Below are 19737 nucleotides of genomic sequence, written 5' to 3'. Positions count from 1 at the left end.
TTCTCGTCTTCCCTCCCCCTCACTCACCTCTCACCTCCTCCCTTAGGTTCTCTCTCTCCCTCCCCTGCATCTCCCCCTGGTTCTTGGTCCCTGCCTCCTTCCTCTCTCCTTGCTCCTGTCCCTCCCAGGTCCCTTTCTCTCCCTCCCTCCTCTCTGGGGTCTCTCTTCCTTTTCCCTCTCCTTCTGTCCTCTGAGCGAAGGGCAACCCGGTGGAAGTGGAGGCCCCATCTACGCGCTCCAGCTCCAAGCCGGCCCCACACCACTTTCCCTCCGGCACCCACATGGTCCATGCGGGCAGGAACAAGCTGGGAAAGCTTTCCAAAACCTTCCCATCCAAGTGAGGCTCTTTCTCTGCTTCATTCACAAATCCAATAGCTTGCAGAGAACCTCCTTCCCAGATGCTCACCACCTTCATTCAAGGCTTGCCTGCCCCTTGGGGAGGTGCCTGGGAAGCCCCTCTGGGCCTGGGGTGGGGGTGGGGGGGCAGGAGGTGACTAGTCTCGGGACTTGGTGCCTGCCCTCCTCCTCCACCTCCTCCTCCTTCTCCACCTTCTCCTCCTCCTCCTCCTCCTCCTCCTCCTCCTCCTCCCAGCGGCCTTGCCTCTGGGCTGCCACCCTAAACTGACTCACTCGGATGGGGGGGTGGAGGAGGAGTTGGGGTGAGATGGGGGGAGGAAACCAGCCCTGGTCGGCTCCACACTGTTTGCCTAGATGCTCTCTGGAGCAGGACGAGCTAATTACAGAGCGCGCTGCGGGCTGCCGGGCACCCCAGCTTGGCCACTTTAACTGTGCTCCTGCGCTCACTGGGCTCCAAGTTGACGCAACTTTTCCAAGAGTATCTGAAAGGCCTGAATAGAAACCTCGGGGGTCCTGGAATCCAGCGGGGCAGAGGGGAGTCTCCGGCAAGCCCCCTGCCCTCCCAGGGATCTGCCGCTCCCCGTGCGTCGGCCGGAGGAGCGCGCGGCTCGGCTGGGCCAGGCCAGGAGTTGGAGGGAGGCCTGCGCCTGCTTGCTCACCGCGAAGACTGGGGAGGCCAGGACCAGGGGACGGAGGGGGTCGGCTGGAGGGTCTGCATGGCAGGAGGAGCCGCGCCAGAGGGCTGGGCGCGCTGCGGCAGCGCCCAGGGCTGTCTCCACCTCTTCTGGCAAGTTGGACCTATGAGTGCGCAGCTCGACTTACAACCGTCAACAGCCCGGGCGGGTGAGCGCGTGTGAGCGCCGGGGGCTCGGGACCCCGCACTTCCTCGCAGGCCTCTCCGCGCAGAGCGGGCGCCCGGGTCGTCCGGCCAGCCCCGACGGGATGCCCGCGACCATGCTCCCCTACGCGTGCGTCCTGGTGCTTTTGGGAGGTAGGTGCCGCGCCCCCACCGGCTGGCTGCCGGCTCGGCTCCGAGGGAAGGGAGGGAGCTCGCCGTCGGGTGTTCCCTGGGGGCCCGCAGCGACTGCCAGGTGGGCGGGCATGGTCGGTGACTTGGCGACGCTGTGCTCTGCGGGCTCCTCTGCGCTCTTCTCTGGCCTCACCTGGCCAGCACCTGCCGCGACGCACCTCCCGAGCATGTTGTGTCACCTTGCTAGGCGCTCTGGTCCCTGCTGTGTCTCCAGGCACCTGGAGCAGCCCCTTGCGCCAGGCCCCAGAGGGGCTGGGACCTCCAAGAAGGCGCAGGGGGATCCCAGGCCCAACTGAACCGCCCCCACCATGGCAAGATATAAGCCCCGAATCCCTCAGACCGGGGCTGCGGGATCCGGTGTCACCCACTGAATCCTGAACCTACAGAGCCTGGGGGAGAAGTGTGGGAGCGTGCAGTGACCCTGAGCAACAAACCCCGATGGCAGGGAGAGGAGGCAGTGCCTTCTCCAGGACTAACTGCTCTCCTGCTGGCTCTCCAGAGGGGGTGGGCAGAGACAAAACTCTCTACAAATGCCACCTGACCATGGTGTGTCACCATTGGCCAAAAGGACGGTAACAACCACAGCTGTGGAAGTGCGTGCAGTCCCAGGCTCACCCCCAAGCACCCTCACATTGTGAAGGATTAAGAATCCTTGCCCTGGAGTCCTATCGCCCGGCTCAGAACCCAGCTCACCTTCCTATCAACCTGCGTGGCCTTGGGCAGCCATGCCCCTTATTAGCTCTCTTAGCCTCAACCTTCTCATCTGTCCGATGGGCTCACAGAATCCCCCCTTCGGCTAGGATCGTTGTGAGGATAGGTATGCCCGGGGCTGCTGGGTCCCACCGGGCACTCTCCACCCCATTTACAGGCAAACAGCAGCCTGGTCCATCTCCAGCAGTTCGTCAACCAGAGTCTTTTCTTCCCAACCCCAAATTTCTAAGCAAGATTATTTGAAGAAGACATGAAAGGGGTCTGAAGGCAGGTCAGGGGAGGGTTGGGTCAGCCAGGGATGAATCTCAGCTATGTCCACCAGGAGGGGCCCCCGCCAGGGCTGGAAGTGAGCACTCACACAGCTCTCCTTTGCCTGGGAGTTCTCCCTCGATGCAAAAGCAGGCCAGGGCCACCCTGCTGGTCCCAGGGAGAGAGGGCAGGAAAGAAAGGGCAGAGGGCAAGGCGAGAGCCTGGCCCAGGAGGTCCACGCTTTCCTCTGGGCGCTGAGGTGGGAGGAGGCCCGGAGGATGCTCCTCCACTCCCGGGGATGGGACCATCAAGAACAAGAGGGCCGATTACCCCCCAGAAACCTGCAGCCTCGGCCACAGCACAGGGCTGTTGTCTTTGGCAGGCCCTGAATTCTTGTCATGCCAATAAAATCATTGGAAGTTTAGCATCTCGGGGAGCCCCGCTGCTTCACTCCCTGGCGACCTTTCGCCTTAGCAAGTGTGACAGATTCCACAGGACAGAAGCCAGGAGCCCGCCTGGTGGCCCCCGGTGCACCGAGGCCACAACAGGCCCACTGCCCCCCAACCCCCGAGGTAGACGCAGAGGCTGAAAGGGGGCAGTCCCTGGCGGGCGGCCTTCACGGTTCCCTGCTCTTAACTCGGGTACCATTTTCCACTGAACTCTACTTTCGAAAGTTCTTTTCGCCACTGGCTGCATCACCAGGCAACCGGCTCCTTTTGCTCTGGTGAAAGGGAACAGAACCCACTTAATCCCTCAGATACTTACCAGTTTAGGTACCTGAGCTGGGGCATGCCTGAACCTCGGGCCTCCAGTGTGGATTTGGCACAGGATGGCACGCACGCGGCCCAGCGGGTGAGTTCCCACTGAGTGTACACACACACACACACACACACACACACACAGCACTACCCACGTTGTGGTCCAAATCCTCCTCTGCTGGCGGGGTTGGGGGGAGGTGGGGGCGGGGGCATAGGATGTTTAGCAGTATCCCCGGCCTTTCCCCTCCCAGATGCCGGCAGCAACATCTTCCCGGTTATGACAACCACAAAGGTCTCCAGACACCGCCCAATGTCCCCCGGTCGAGGAGTGAGCGGGGAGCAACGGAGCCCCTGTCCGAGAACCCTTGGTAGGGCCAGACGGACTGCTGGTAGCTTTTCAAATGAATCTCTCAAAATCACCAGGTCAGATGAATTTTGTTCTCTCTCTGAGCAATCAGGAATTCAAAGGCACAGTGGGGGCCCAAGAGAAACAACACAGCTTAGGTGGCTTCTAATTTGAACGTGGGTTTCTCCCTCCCTCTTGTCTCTGAAAGCGTCCTGGGGGGACGATGGGAGCACAGCTGCGGGTAGTGGTTAGCTCCCCGCCACGGCAGACCTTCCTGCAAACCCGGGTTTCATGCCAGTTTACCAGCCTCCAGCTTTGCTTCGCACCACAGCAATTTCTGGCTTTTAAAAATCTCCTTACTCAACAAGTTTATGCTTGAGGGGGGAAAAAAATGAAAAAAAAAAAAAAAAACCTGGCTTCATTTTTTTATTTCCCCCCTCATTTGTATTTCTTTTTTCTAATTTCAGTCCTGCTTTTATCTCGAGCCATATACTTTGTGATGGCAAGTTATCATCTCGAGGCAGATTAACTAGAGCAGAGTCACGGGCCATTCCGTAATAAATGAGTTGTTGGTGTGGGACTCCGTTTGCAAACCCGGAATAGAAACCGGGAAGAGAATGGACTTAAACACGCTCATCCGAAAGTCAAATGTGAATAAAGATCGGTTATTGAATTAGTTGTTCAAAATGAAGTACATTGTCATCGGAAACTTCATCTTGCCGGGGACAGGTCGCTGGGGGCGGGGGGGGGGGGCGGGCAGCTGTTTTGCTTATCTCCTGACCGGGGCTCTAATCTCCAAATTCAAAATAACCGGCTCAAGGCAAATATAGCAGCTTCCTTAATTTCAAAACCATCTGGATAGCAGACCAGTTAGAAGCCACACATGAAGAAACATTTGTGCAATGTATTGGAAGTTAACTACGTTAATGAAAGCTTCAAGCCAGAATGAGCCCCTGATAAAACTTCTGAGATACGCTGCTTTCACCACCAGAGCCCGAGCCCGCCTAGAAAACGAGGATCGAGAGCCCAGTGCAGAGGAAGGGGGGGCGCTCAAACCGGTTTGAGCTCGAGGGCCCCGGGGCCAAGCCAGGGGGGCGGTAGGGAGAGACCTAGATTCGGAAGCTGGCACCGGGGGTGGCCATGAACTGTGACCAGGGGGCTGGCGCAGTTGTTCCCTAAACCAGAACGGCTTCCAGGAACCCTTGGTACCGAGCGGGTCCCCGGCCCTCCTGGGACACCTGGAGTCTCCAAAAGACCCCGATACAGGAAACCATGTAAGACCCGGTAAGGGAGCTGCAGAGCAGGAGAGGGGAGTGACGGTGTCCCAGCGAGCCCAGCGCATCCCAGAGGATGTCAGACCCCCAGCTGGAGGGAACCGCGGGCCGGGCCGTGCCCACCGGGACCCCTACCTGGTGCCCGGAGCCCGCTGGGCTGGGCTGGGCCCAACGCCTGTCTTGTGAGCTCCAGGGACCTTAAGAGCAGCATCTGGGGACTTGGACGGACCTGGTCCCCTCCAGCTCCGTCACCTTCCCGTCCTGTCCCCCGCATCCCCATCAGCGAGTTGGGACCAGTGTGGTTAAGTGTGAGGACCCCGCCCCGTGGATCCCCCGGCCCTCCCCGCCCTCCCCGCCGGGCGCGGGGCTCGAAATCGCAGAGGGAGGAGGAGGCCCCGCTCTGCCGCCGAACCACCCCGAGTTTGCGAGGTCTCTCCATGTCCGTCTCCTTCCCCTCTGATGTCCTGTGTGTCCCCGAGAGCACCGTGTCTGCCTCCTCTGCCTGGGGAACCTGGGCTCAGCTGCCCCCCGTGACCCCGCAGCCTCGGCCGCCGCCCTCAGTCCCCTTCTCTGTGAAATGGCAGTGCTGGCGGCACCCACGGCTGGTGGCAGGGGGCGGGGGCGCTGACCCAAGCAGGCGTCCAGTGGGGAGGAGCCCACGCGAGGCTCCGTTCAGCGTCCCGGCCCCGGGCCTCGCGGAGCACCCGGCCCTCCGCGGGCGGCGCTGAAGCCAGGAGGCAGCTCGCCGTCCCCGTGGAGGCCGGACTCAGGCGGGCGACGCAATCTCAGATGAGCCACGAATTAGGGAGCGATGAGCGCTGCACAGAGTGTGTGCAGGGGCATCTAGCCTAGCCCCTGACACGCTCGCTGGAACCTGACGAAAGAGGAAGGGTTAACTGGAGGAAGAGGTGGGGAGGAAGAGGAGGACCGTCCAGGGAGAGGTACCAGCATGTGCAAAAGCCTAGGTGCGGGAGGAGGCACCGCTGTGTCAGGGGACGGCAGAGGGGGCCACTGGGGCCGGCAAGGGGAGAGTGAAGGGCCAAGGGGCAGGTGTGGGTGAGCTCGGAGGCAGCCAGGGTCAATTACGGAGGACCTGGGGGTCTTGGAAAGGAAGCAGACTTTGTGTCACAGGCACTGCAGTGGCCCACTGAAGGGTTTTCAGCGGGCGAGGAATGGGCTGCCTCTAGAATTAGTGAGCCTCCCGTCACTGGAGGCATCCAAGAGCAAACAGAGCCATGTGAGGGCAGCATGAGCTGGGAAGTTGCCCGGATTCGCTTCCCAGCCCCCGAAGCCCCTGGGTGTAGGGAGTGCCACCTGCCTCCCAGCGCCAGGACAAGGGCCTCCAGCTGGTGTTTCGGGCCCCCAGGCTCCCCCAGTGCCCAGCCCGTTAGCGGTGCTGGAAGGCTGGAAGGCCCCACTCGCCCCTCTTCCAAGCGACTCTGTCTTCTCTCCCGCCCCTCTGCGCCCCTCCGCCCCCATCTCACCCTCACCCCCACACATTTCACAGACAAGCTTTCTCCACCGCAGAGAAGACGGCGGTCACCAGCCACCACGACGAAGTCCTTTCTACCACGGTGTCCACGCGCCCACACGCGGTTCCTCCTGCCGACAACACTGTTCCCTCCCCCAGCCTGCCCTGCCCCTGCACACTTGCCTGCAAATGCCTAACGGTGGAACTGCTGCAGCAGACTGTGTGCGTGACGTTTGTTTGCTGACCTTCCCTCCCGATAGGTTGTACCAGTCCGCGCTCCCCACAGATGGCCCGCGGGAGCGCCAGTTCCCACCCTGGCCGACCCTTAGCATTCTTTAAAAATCTTGCCAACAGTAATTTCTCGGTTCTTTAGATTTGCAGGCCTTTGATTTTCTTTTTTTTCTGATATATGGAGTTCTTTTAAAAATTTTTTCTTTAAATTCAATTAATTAATACATAATGTATGATTGGTTTCAGGGGTAGAGGCCAGTGATTCATCGGTCTTATATAACACCCCATGCTCATCACGTCCCGCGATTAAGGAGGCTTAATGCCCATCACCCGGTTACCCCATCTCCCCACCCACATCCCCTCCAGCCACCCTCAGTTTGTTTCCTGTGATTAAGAGTCTCTTATGCTTTGTCTCCCTCTCTGATTTCATCTTCTTTTATTTTTTCCTCTCTTCCCCTATGATCCTCTGTGTTGCTTCTTAAATTCCACATATGAGTGAGAGCATAGGATAATTGTCTTTCTCTGACTTATTTTGTTTAGCATAATACCCTCTGGCTCCATCCGCATTGGTGCAAATGGCAAGATTTCATTTTCTGATGGCTGAGTAGTGTTCGGTTGTAGATAGAGACCACATCTTCTTAATCCTTTCACCTGTGGATGGATGTCTGGGCTCTTTCCACAGTTTGGCCCTTGTAGACATTAGTGCCATAAACATTGGGGTGCAGGTGCCCCTTCAGATCAGTACATTTGTATCTTTGGGGGAAATACTCAGTAGTGCAATTGCTGGGTCACACGGTAGCTCCATCTTTGACTTCTTGAGGACCCTCCACACTGTGTTCCAGAGAGGCTGCATCAGCTTGCATTGCCACCAACAGGGTAAGAGGGCTCCCCTTTCTCCGCATCCTCTCCAACATTTGTTGTTTCCTGACTTGTTAATTTTCCCCATTCTCACTGGTGTGAGGTGGGATCTCATGGTGGTTTTGATTCGTATTTCCCTGATGTCAAGTGACATTGAGCATTGTTTCATGCGTCTGTTGGCCATGCGTAGGCCTTTGGAGAAATGTCTGTTCATGACTTCCGCCCATTTCTTGACTGGATTATTTGCTCTTTGGCTGTTGAGTTTGATAAGTTCTTCATAGATCTCGGATACTAGCCCTTTATCTGATGTGTCATCTGCAGATATCTTCTCCTGTTCTGTAGGTTGCCTTTTGGTTTCGTCGACTGTTTCCTTTGCTGTGCAAGAGCTTTTTATCTTGATAAAGTCCCAATAGTTCATTTTTACTTTTGTTTCCCTTGCCTTTGGAGACGTGTCTAGTAAGAAGTTGCTGCGGCCGAGGTCAAAGAGATTGCTGCCTGCGTTCTCCTCTACGGTTTTGATGGATTCCTGTCTCACATTTAGGTCTTTCATTCATCTTGAGTCTATCTTTGTGTGTGGTGTGAGGAAATGGTCCAGTTTCATTCTTCTGCACGTGGCTGTCCAATTTCTCCAACACGATTTGTTGAAGATACTTTTTTCCATTGGATATTCTTTCCTGCTTTTTCAGAGATTAGTTGACCATAGAGCTGAGGGTCCATTTCTGGGGTCTCTATTCTGTTCCATTGATCTCTGTGACTGTTTTTGTGTCAGTACCACACTGTCTTGATGATTATGGCTTTGTAATCAAGGTTGAAGCCCAGAATTGTGAAGCCCAAAACCACCAGTTTTGGTTTTCTTTTCAACATTCCTTTGGCTACCTGGGGGGGGGGGGTCTTTTCTGGTTCCACACAAATTTTAGGATTATTTGTTCCAACTCTGTGAAATAAATTGATGGTATTTTGATAGGGATTGCATTGAATGTATACATTGCTCTGGGTAGCATAGACATTTGAACAATATTTGTTCTTCCAATCCATGAGCACAAGAAATAGAAAAATGTTCCATGCAGCCCTTTGATTATGAGCAAACAGAAACGTCTACTTGTATTTCTCTGGACCCCTTTTAGTGATTTTCTTAGGGTCTGTCTGGTCATATCCTTTACCCATTTTTGTATTGGACTTCTGAAAAAATCTTTTCTTCTTATTGATTTGTTAGTGCTCTTTATATATAGAAAATAAATCATTTCCTGTATCTATCGCAGTTTTCCCCAGTCTACCATTTGTCCACTCAAGCTTCCCTCCTCCTTCTCACGTCTATGGGAACCTGGGCAATGGCACACAGACTACCAGCTAAATGTACATAGAGAGGAGAGAGGAGAATAGATGGCTAGATATTCTTACCATAAATGACCACGTGTAGAGTGTATATGAGAGAGAGGGAGGGAGGGAGGAGAGACTGGCTTTCCCTGGGGAGAGGGGCAGAGCTCAGGTATTGTTTTCTTCATTTGATTCTCGTGACACCCCATCTCCCACCCCCCCACCATGTCATGGGCACATTTCACAGAAGACAGAAGTAAGACCAGGCACCCAAGGCCCAGACTTGTAGGCCACGGAGCTTCCTGCCCGAGCTGCTCCCCCTGCCAGTGATTGTCAAGGTCAGAATCCAGGCAAGGGCCTCCCTGCCCTGCACCTCCCTCCGAGAGCCAGGCTTCGGTGCCAGGTGCGGGCACCAGGAGATGTGCTCACCCGAGGGGTCTGGGCTGGTGCTTTCCAGGCATGGCCCGATGGGGGAGCACAGTGCAGAGATTGCAGGTGCACCAGCACGACAGTTGGCTGTATCCGCTGACTGCATGCTGGATCAGAGAGCTGCTGAAGTGGAAGGACCCTGGCTGTCTGTCCATCCGTGAAGACGGCAGAGCGGGCCGGGCTCTGGAAGCACCTTCCCACATTCCAACTCCAGCTGCCCCCCTGACTTGCTAACGACTTGACCCTTCTTGTCTCGGGTTCCCCCTTCCTTTGCACAGGAAGGCCCAGCCCATGGGGTTTCTGTGAAGAGTAGGTGAGACTATGGCAGGGGCGGGGGGGAGGGGAGCACAGTGCCAGGCACAGGACAAGCGCTTGGTGGGTGTCGCTCCCACCGTTGCTGAGGGACAGGACACCGCCTGCAGGTTCCAGTATTGAGACCAGGCTACACGGCTTCTTTTGGACGCTGCAAGACATCTGGGGACAGAAGGAGCATGGCTGGGGAGGAAGGGTCAGAAATGGTGGCTGGACTGGGTCTGAGGAGGATGGGGGCACAGAGCCTGGGGCGGGGGGGATCAGGAGCCCAGGTTCCTGCTTCTGCAGGCGCGAGGGGGCTTGGGGTTGCCCGACCACGTACGCACAGGGCCCACCTGTTCTGGTGGGTGGTTAGGTGCCACATGTTGTGGGAACTAGGGCTGTGGGAACTCTACTTGTTTCCTAAGGCTGCTGCACAAGGGACCGCCAACCGGGTGCCTTAGAACACCAGAAATGTACAGTCTCACGTTTTGGGAATCCGATATGCAGGTGTGAGCAGGACCATGCTCCCTCTGAAACCTGTAGGGCACGATCCTCCCTCGCCTCCTATAGCTTCTGCTGTTTGCTGGGAATCTGTGGCCTACCCTGATTTTCGAAGCATCCCTCCCTCCAGCGCCTGCCTGCAGCATCACGCAGCTGCCCTGTGTGCATGTGCCTCTTCACCTCTTCGTGTCAGGAGACCAGTCATCCTGGATTAGAGCACCCTAATCACTCTCCAGCAGGACCTCGTTCTCACGGTTTACGTCTGTGATGACCCCATTTCTAAATAAGGGGACGTCCTGAGTGAGGTTCTGGGGGTTAAGACTTGAACATATTTGGGGACGGGGAACAAATCAGCCCACGGCACCTAGTGTTGCAGCTGAAGGCCCCGCAGGTGGGTGCAATGGCAGCAGGTGTTTCTGGGAAGTGGAGACTCTAGAAGTTATGTGATCAGCCTGCAGCTCAGAAGCAGGTGGGACAGGGGCACCAGGGTGGTTCAGTGGTTGAGCCTCTGCCTTCGGCTCAGGGCGTGATCCCGGGGTCCTGGGATCGAGCCCCACATTGGGCTCCCCACAGAGAGCCTGCTTCTCCCTTTGCCTGTGTCTCTGCCTCTCTCTGTGTGTCTCTCATGAATAAATAAATAAAATCTTAAAAAAAAAAAAAAAAGAAGCAGGTGGACAGCATCAAGCCATATCCAGGGACCCAGGGAGGGAAGGGAGGCCAGGGGACCAGAACCTAAATATTCCACCATTAGGTAATGACCTGAATAAACTTTGAGGGAATTATGCACCCACAAAGTTATATGTCACAAAAAGCATTGAATGACAGGGAAAGATATTTTTGACATAACGTTAGAACAGAAACACGGTGTCTGTACATTTGATCTCGCTTCTGTTTGCATTGGCCGGGGTGCATCCTTATTCGGTAAAAATAAACCAGGAGAAGAGCGCCTGGGTGTTTCAGCGGGTTAAGCGTCCGATTTCAGCTCCGGTCATGATCTCAGGGTTGTGAGATGGAGCCTCACGTTGGGCTCTGCTCTGGGCATGGAGCCTGCTTAAAATTCTCTCTCTCTCTTCCCCTCTGTCCTTGCCTGCGCCTTTCTCTCTCTTAAAACAACAACAAAAGAAAAAAAATAACCTAGAGGAAAACAGAGGAGGCGAGGGGTGATGTCTGAGAGCTGTGACTATGGGTGATTTCTCCCTCTCTGCTTCTCCTGTGTTTCCTCCAGGATCAGTTCCCTCTGGGCTGGGTTTGCAGCCTCCCAGACTTGCGGTCCCCTGGGTTTGTCAGGACCCCAGCAGGAGAGTCCCGTTAGAGAAGTCGTGGAGGGTGGGACTGGCCAAACCCGACCCTGGCTGCAGGGTGGGGGTTCCTGGGGGTCGGACGTGGAATCACCCCTGAATGGCACCAGGGTCCCTGGCAGTAGAGAAGCTCTTAGGCAGGCTAGGGTTCCCAAGGAATTGATTTGGGAAACAGCAAGGTCCCAACCGGTCAGACATTTGAACAGGCCCCCACCCCACTCTGTGCTACAAGGAGACAGGGATGCCAAAGGTGTCCCATCAAGCAGATGGGGCCTCAGGACAGATGGGGCCAGAGTCCATCCCTATAGGGTGTCTGAGGCCAGACCAGAGCTCTGGATGGACCAGAATCAGCAACAGCTGACGTCCACCAGGCACCTGCTCTCATTAAGCACAGTAGGGGACATCACATTATTTCTTCATGGGCACCTTGTGATTCAGGTCCTGCTGTCATTGACCTTTGACCTCTGAGGACTTGGAGGCCACTGGGTTAGGATGTTTCAGAAGGGCAGAGGCCTGCAAAGACTGCAGCCTGGTGGGCTTTTGGGTTCTCAGGAGCCATCCAGACCATGCGAGATGCCAGGCCCCAGAAGCACGGTCTCTGCATGGGCAGCCCAGGGGCCAGGAGACCCACTGCTGACCACAGAGAAGAACCAGGGAGTCAGGGAGTCGGGGTCCTTCACCAAAGCCAGGGAGACTCGCTGTGCTTCTTGTTGGCCCCTTTGCCCTGAGGAATCCCCACTCCTCAAGTCCTCTGCTTTAAGCAAAACTCAATGGACAAATGCCCCCTTCTGCTAACAGCACAGTTCCCCTCAGTGACTCTCATCCTGGAGGACTTGGCAGTCAGGGTGCCTCCCCTCCAGCTGGGCAGGAGTCTCAGGCTGGGCAAACGGGATACTTGCGCCAGGACCTCCAATCTTTGTGCAGTGACCAGAGGCTTGAATGCATGGTGCCCGTGTCGGATGACCTAGAGAAGCTCTGGAGTGATTCCCACCAACTGGGTTCCCGGGGCACCCCTTAGGGCAATGAGCACCCACGCCCTTCGAAGGAGTTCCCTTTCCTTTTACATGAGTCAGGGGTGGCTTCTGTTGCTCACAACCAAAGCACCTAACCAATGCCTCCAATGGCCACTGTGAGGCCATGCTCTTTGAGCAGTTAGCTAAAGGCTGTCCATGCTTTGGTCTCCATTGTTAGCTATCCCTGGAGCTCCATGTGCACTACAAAATCGGAGCTGCCATCCCCCCAGTCCCGGTATTAAAATACACAGAGAAGAGGAAGAAAATCAAGAGCTCACACCCAACCCCACTCTTTGCAAAAAAATATGCATTAAAACAGAGAGCAAGACGCGGATATATTTAGCTTGGAATCACCAGCAACCACAGTAAAACTAAATTACTTGTTCTTTGAAATCTACAATTAGAGTTGTTTTAACATGTGTTTTTGGTGGTTGGGTGTGGTTTCTAGATAGTTTGAAACTTAAGCCTACTGTTGAGCCCATCAGCTTTATCCAAATCTGTTGGGCTCCAATTTCCTTAACAGCAGCCCACAGTTACAGAAATGAAAACCAACTTGCCAGTGATTAAGAGTGCCTGGCATTTTACAGTGATTGACGTTTGGACTTGTTTTTTTCTTCTATGGTCTTACAAGACTTCTGCATCTTCATCTACCTTGTGCAGAAAAGATCGATTTAACATAACCATTGGGGGAAAAAAACAAAAACTAAACGAAGTAACCCTTGAGATCTCAGAGAAGGTAACGACTTTGTGACCAAATGACAGCTGCATTCTCCTTGCACACCACCCCTCCTGCGTTCAGGGATCCTAAATGCCTGCTTGGGGCAATTCAGGAATTGTGGCTCTGCTGCTAAGGTGCGTAGGGACCACCTGAATTCCAGAAACGTCGCCGTTCCAGGGTCCACGTGAAGAGCCAAGTCCATTCCCAACCAGGGCATTCATGATTGCACTCATTATTGCCCAGGGGAGGACAGGCTGGGACCCTCAGGCCCCCACCCACCGCCCCCATCCCACCAGGGTTTCACCAAGGACACAGATTCACCTGGAATTTGCATATTCATCACCAGAGCCATCCTCCAAGTGTTTGAGGCCAGGGCGGCTGGAGTTCATTACTAACACGGTGAAGCATACTCCCTGTTTACATAGATAATTTGCTCAGAAAGTTCTTTTCTTTTTTTATCCTGCTTAAGTACAAAGACAAACGCCTCTCTCTCCCTCCTCCAAATTCTAATTCAGGGAGCGCAGATGAATGAGCACACATCTATTGTGTTTTTGGATAACTTCATGTAACTTCAGCTCATTCAAATATTCAGCAATTCGACAGGCATTCAGGGGGTGCCTACTGTGTCGGGGGTGCTCCTCTGCACCGCGCGGTAGCGAGCCACGGGGGTGGGCCCAGGTGCTAGCTGGGTGCTGGGGTTGGGGCGGGGAGGTGGGTGCAGGCAATAAATAAGCAAACAAATAAACGAGAAAATGACCAGTGATGATATCTCTCTGAAATGAAGAAAAGCCGGGGGTGGGGCGATCGGCGGGGGCAGGGAGGTCGGCAGGGGGCGGGGCGACCGATGAGGGCGGGACGATCGGCGGGGGCGGGGCGACCGATGAGGGCGGGGCGATCGGCAGGGGGCGGGGCGACCAGTGAGGGCGTGGCGATTGGCGGGGGCGGGGCGACCAATGAGGGCGGGGCTGCCGGCAGGGGGCGGGGCGATCAGCGGGGGCGGGGCCACCGATGAGGGCGGGGCGATTGGCGGGGGCGGGGCGACCAATGAGGGCGGGGCTGCCGGCGGGGGGCGGGGCGATAAGCGGGGGCGGGGCCACCGATGAGGGCGGGGCGATTGGCGGGGGGCGGGGCGATTGGCGGGGGGCGGGGCGATCGGCAGGGGGCCGGGCTGCAGGATGAGGAGTACCTGGGTCCCTGGAAGGAGGTGACGTCAAGCTCGCTCTGGAAAGCCGAAATGCAATGGGGTCGGCCTGGAAATTTCTGAGACGCCAGGAACCCGAGTCAAGGGCTCAGCAGGTGCAGAGGCCCGAAGACCAGGCCGCCTTGGCCGGTTTCGGGAACAGGAGGACAGTCAGCACAGCCCCGCAGGAGAGGGTGACGGGGCCAAGTCAGAAGGGTGGGCAGGCCCGCCCCCGGGGGAGTGGGAGGCCTCGGCCGAGGCTGAGGTCAAGTCCAGCGCAAGTTCAGGGGCTCAGAAAGGCTCCGTGGCTGCTGCACGGAGCGTGGACCCCCGGGCGGCTGGGCTGCACCTGCGGGGCTGGACCCCTTGTCGGTGGATGCCATGTGGGTGCCGCGTCAGGGTCCTGGGGCTGCCGCAACAAGGTGCCACCGACTCGGGGGCGTAAGCCAATAGAAATGCATTCTTTCCTGGTTCTGGAGGCTGGAAGGCCAGCGTCAGTGTATCAGCAGGGCTGTGCTCCCTCCTTCCTCACCTCCTCCAGCATTTGGTGGCTCCAGGTCCCTCCAGTCTCTGCCTCTGTCTTCACACGGCACTGCTCCCCGTGTCTTCTGCGTCTGTGTCCAAATCTCTGTCTTCTCAGAACACGAGAAGGACTAGGGCCCACCCTCATCCAGTATGACATCATCTTAGCTTGATTACCTCTGCAAACGCCCTATTTCCGAGATCATATTCACAGGTATGGGGAGTTAGGACTTGATGTATCTTTTGGGAGACCACAATTCAACTCACCACAGGGGATAAAGAGACAACTCTCGGATGTGTGCTCTGGCACCACCATGTACTGTCGGGTAGGTTGTTCACTCTACGAGAGTGACATGCTCTGTGCTCCACAAGCCCAGCCAAGGGCCCTGGTGGGTGGGGGCTGTGCCTACCCAGAGGGTTGCCTTTTTCTAACTCACTTTCTGACTTCCTTACTGTATTCCACATGGACTGGGCTGGAGGTGGGGGAAATCAAGAGCCCCGTTCAGCAGTACGGTGCTGCAGGTATCCAAGAGCGGGGACGTTCTCAGCTAGGCTAGCACTCCCAGAAGGCTCCGTCTCCTGCTCCTTCAGGGCACTCAGAGGGGGCTGCAGAGAGATGGGTGAACGACAGCAGTCGGTGCAGGTGCAGGCGGGAGACACTCCAAGAGGGTGGGCCACCCCCCCTCGGAGAACCAGGGAAGGCCTCCCCGAGCACCGGGCAAGGAGGAGTTGGCCAAGAGGACGTGAGGAAGGGCGCTCCACACTGTCATCGTTTCCCTAAGCACCAGTGGAGGGTCAGCAGTCGGAACGCTGACACGCAGGCCGGAGCCAAGGGTGCAGGCACCAGGTGCAGCGGGCCTCCAGACCTAGATGCAGCTCAGCTGGCCGGCTCACACGGACTCTCCTAAAAGTGCTCCCTTTGGTCCCACCGGCCCCCCTGGGACCCTCTCCCCGGTCAAGCCCGTCCCCATCAGCTCCCAGCTGGACCAGTGGCTTGCGGGCCTTTCTGTTTCCAGGGGCCAATTCAGGAAAGGCAACGATGTGAACGGCATCCTTTTTCTTTTGTTTTTAACTCCGAGAAATTATATCCTTGTTAATCAGGAGCTGTGATGTCTGGGGCTGCATTAAGCAGCCTTTCATACGTTCCCAGCCAGCGAGGGGGTTCATTCCGGAGGCTAAAACTTGCGCTGTGCACAGCCAGCCTGCACCAGGCTCTGATTATAATGCTGGCCCCTCGGAACAAATTTCATTATTGAACAAGACACTTTTGAAGCTAGTTTACATTGTCTTTGCTTCGCTGACCTTGTACGCTATTGAATTGGAAAATGTAGTTTGTATTGTAAGGCCTCTTAATAATGTATTTTTTTTTTTTTGAAACAAGGGACTTTGCCATTGCAAATGAGACAAAGAACACCATATTTAGCACAAAGAATGCCTCAGTCTGTTTTGAAACATAATTTTCATTAGCCAGGTTTTTCACCGTAACAAGGGTTTAAATTTTATTTTAAAAACAGCCTGCCCCCTCCCTCAACCCAACAACACATATTTATGTATGTTCCTCCATTTTAAAAGGTCTGGAAAGATACACAAACTAATAATAATGGTTGCTGACAGGAAGGGGGAAGGATGTTGAGTGTACTAATAAGGGATTCTGCTTCCCTACATTGGATTATTTTTTAATAATGAGAATGTATTAATAGAAGCCGGATATGGTCCTGCATCCCACCAGCAGCGTGGGCTTGGGTAAGCGGTATGGGTTGAATTGTGTCTCCCCCTCCCCCAAATTCATGGGCTGCAGTGGTGACCCCAGGACCTCGGAATGCAACCTTATTTGCAGGAGGGTCTTTGCAGACCTGCTGGAGTGAGACTGAGGTCACGGGTGGGCCCTACTCCACCATGACTGGTGTCACCTGAGGTGGGGACGCTTGGAGGGCATGTGAAGACACAGGAAGCCCGGGAGAGGCTGCAAAGGCACCCACCCTGCCCACACCTTGATCTGGGACTTCCAGCCTCCAGAACTGGGACAGAATCCATTTCTGTGCTGGAAGCCCCAGCGTGGTGCTTTGTCCCAGGGGCCGAACAGTATGTCACGAGGGTCCAAGTCCCTCCTCTGTGGAGCGGAGTGTCGAGGTGGACCCGAGCTGGACACGGAGCCGCAGACGTGACCCTACATGATGCAGGCCTCCTGCATCCGCCCACCGCTGCCTCCTCCAGCCTCCACTCAGGCTGTGCTACACCTGCCCTTCCACCTGCCCTTCCACCTGCCCTTCCACCAGCGCCACCGGGCCGGCGTCCTGCACACGCTGTGAGCGAATTGGGAAGGATCAGTCTCACAGGATGTCACCCGCACTGGCCACTTCAGAGACCCACACCTTCTCCTGTTCAGTCCTGGAACAGGCTCCCTAAATCCCTGCAACATCTTGTCAGGCCTCCCTGTACCCCCTCCAAGGGTCCCCGCAACTGACCCCATCCCGCCTCCTCTGTGGGGCTCCTTCTGAGCGTGCCCCATCCTCCTCCTCCCTCCCTGCTTCTGGAGGCCCCCAGCCCCAGGCAGCCCACCCAGCTTCTCCTCATCTGTTCTCCCACCCCTCTGCTTCCTTATGGTTTTGCTCCTACTCCCCAAAGGCACTCCTCTGTCTCTTGCAGGCTCCTGTCCCTTAAAACAGTGTGGCTGGTGACCACTAACACAATTTTAAATGGTCTAGTAGCCACCTTTTTTCAAAAGTAAACAGAATGAGAGGAAATTATACATAATTATCTATTGTAATTGGTTTAATTATATATTTAATTCTACATTTTCCTTAACCCAACGGATCCAAATATTGTTGTTTCAACACATAATCAATATTTTAAGCTTATTGAGGAGGTTCACGTTCTTTTTTCATAGCAAGTCTTCAAAATCTGGCCTGTAGTTTTACAGTTACAGCACATCCCATTTCAGACACAAGATTTCCATCAGAAAGACTCAATCCATATTTCGGTTTCTTACAATTCACCGTTGAAAAGGACATGCACCAGCCCAAGTGGTTCCAAAATGTATGTTTTTAAAATAACTGAACTGAGTTTTAGTTTTCAAATGTAAATTAAATTTAAAATCCAGTTTCTCCAAAAAGGGACGTTAGGTAAAAACAAAACAAAACCTAAGGAAATCTCAATAAAGTATAAACTTCAGTTAATAATGATGTATCAATACGGTTTCATCCAGGGTGACAAACATGCCACATAATGTAAAATGTTAATAGGAAGGGGGGGGGCAGGTACATGAAAACTCTGTACTATCTTCCCAACTTTTCTGTAAATCTGAAACTAAGCTAAATTTAAAGTTCATTCATAACCCAAAATCTCAGCTCCTCGGTCTACACTGGCCAGACGTAGGTGCCCAGGCAAACTGGCCCGTGTTGCCTCCCAGCACCTCTGCCCTGTCTCCTCCCTGCTCACACGGACAGGTGTCTGTGACATTGCCCAGACTTGCCTCGGTGAACGAAGGGCCCAGGCGCCTCCTTCATGGTCCATTCCTTGGGCCTCCACCCCTCGGGCACACTGGGGGCCCCCAGACACCTCAGACCCAACTCCCTAAACCCCAGTCACCACCTGCTGTGCCTCCAGGGCTCTCGGCTCCACGGGCCGCGAGCTGTGCCCCACGCAGCCCACCCAGGGGCTCAGGGCCACCTTGCAGCCCCTGTTCAGACCTTCCTGCAGCCTCGCTCTGTGGGGGGACCTCATGGCCACGTCTGCAAGCACAGACATCATAATACATACATGCAAATTTGAATAGTGGCTTCTCTACATTTTTTTTTCACTTAACAGTAGTTGAGAGTCTTATTAATGACGCCCCCTTTCTTCTGGGCACGACCCAGGCCTCCCCCATCCTTGCCTGGCCCACCAGAAGGCCCCTGGGGGTCTCCTGCCCCTGCACCCTCCACTCCGGAGGCTCAGGCCTCCCGGGCTGCTCCACTCCTAGTGTCTCCAAGGCTTCTGATGCCCCCCGATAAAGTCCAAACTGCCCCCCCATGTGCCAGCCTCACGGCCCACCCCACCTGGCCACCGCCAGCCTCTCACCCCACTCTCCCCCTGCAAGTGGGGCTCCAGCCACAGCAGCTCCTTCCCTCCCTGGTCTGTTCCCTGCTCGGCCCCTCCTCGGGGTCTTTGCACACACCATACCCCCCTGTCCTGCTGCGGGCCCCCCTGGGCAGCCCCGACTTACTCCCCACGCCTCCCGCCCCAAAATCCCTTCCCAGGGCCCCGACCGTGGGGAGCCCTCGCAGCTGGTCTTTCTCAGAGGCACCGCTCTTATCTCCCGTTTGCACCGGTTATTCGTCCTTCTGTTTGATCCGCGGGATCATTTGAGCCACCTCTGTGTCTGGGTACACCTGCCGCCCGGGGGACGGGGGACGGGTGCCGGGCCCACGCGCGGCGCCCAGCAAGGCACCTGCTGGAGAGCCACGTGGCTCCACCTGCCGAGAACGCAGCCGGCCCGCCCCGGGGCACCCCCTCGCCCACCGCTCCGCAGGGGTGCATCTGGGGTCCGGCTCCCCGGCAGGGCTGCGAGCCCCTCTGGCGCCGCTGCGTGTTTTATTCCCCCCACCGTGGCCCTCCCACGCCTGACCCGGAGCTTGGCACGGGTTATTGCTAAATAAAAGCAGTAATTGCATACACTAAAATTTCTTTTCAGGATTCAGAAAACCAACCTGAACTCATTAACCTTGGGGGAAGCGGGACTGAATAGAAATGCCCCTTGCCCTCATCTGCTCGTAAAAATAGTCATAAAGAGTGAGCAGCTCTGCGCCGCCCTGTCATGTGGTCCCCACTCCCCCTCGAGGAATGAGCCATGTGGCTGCCTTAGCCCCAGGCTCGGGACAGTAAACAGGTGTGCGGATGGGGCCAGGTGCCCACAGTCACGCAAGCGAAGTGACCTTTGAGCGGGGTTTGGGGGGGGGGGTCCTGGCCCCCGCGGAGCCAGCCCAGGGCCAGGAGGTGGCTGTGCTGATGGCCCGGGTGGGGCGCCACACCTCAGCCCAGGGGGGGCCCATGCCTCTGGCCTCCTGTGCGGTGGCAGGAGCAGCACGCAGGCTGGCCCGTCCCCACCGGCAGCCGCCTGGGGCAGCACCTCCCCTGTTACCTCTTCCCCAGGCAAGCGTCTGAACCCATTGAACAGATGAGAACATTGAGCCCCTGGGAGCAAA

The 19737-nt window shown here is 56.0% G+C and overlaps 1 protein-coding gene across 3 annotated transcripts in view; it reads left to right on the top strand.

Moving 5' to 3' along the window:
• The first annotated feature begins 644 nt into the window (after window positions 1-644).
• The window catches only part of APCDD1L (APC down-regulated 1 like), a 52491-nt gene continuing 33398 nt past the window's right edge, over window positions 645-19737 (top strand). Inside the window, exons 1-4 of one of the 3 annotated variants that reach the window (XR_013365548.1) lie at window positions 653-1348; window positions 3116-3199; window positions 3357-3528; window positions 3919-4112. Coding sequence is in view for 1 of the 3 variants with exons in the window: in XM_077873731.1 (XP_077729857.1) it covers window positions 1300-1348 (49 nt within the window). In the remaining 2 variants the exon portion in view is untranslated. Of the gene's footprint in view, window positions 1349-3115; window positions 3200-3356; window positions 3529-3918; window positions 4113-19737 lie in introns of those variants that run through there. The other 2 variants (XR_013365549.1, XM_077873731.1) reach the window with 2 other exon arrangements.

This window comes from Canis aureus, chromosome 26, assembly GCF_053574225.1.
Source record: "Canis aureus isolate CA01 chromosome 26, VMU_Caureus_v.1.0, whole genome shotgun sequence".
Lineage (NCBI taxonomy): Eukaryota > Metazoa > Chordata > Mammalia > Carnivora > Canidae > Canis > Canis aureus.
Note: the sequence above shows the minus strand (reverse complement) of the source record. Positions and strands in the feature narration are given on the sequence as shown.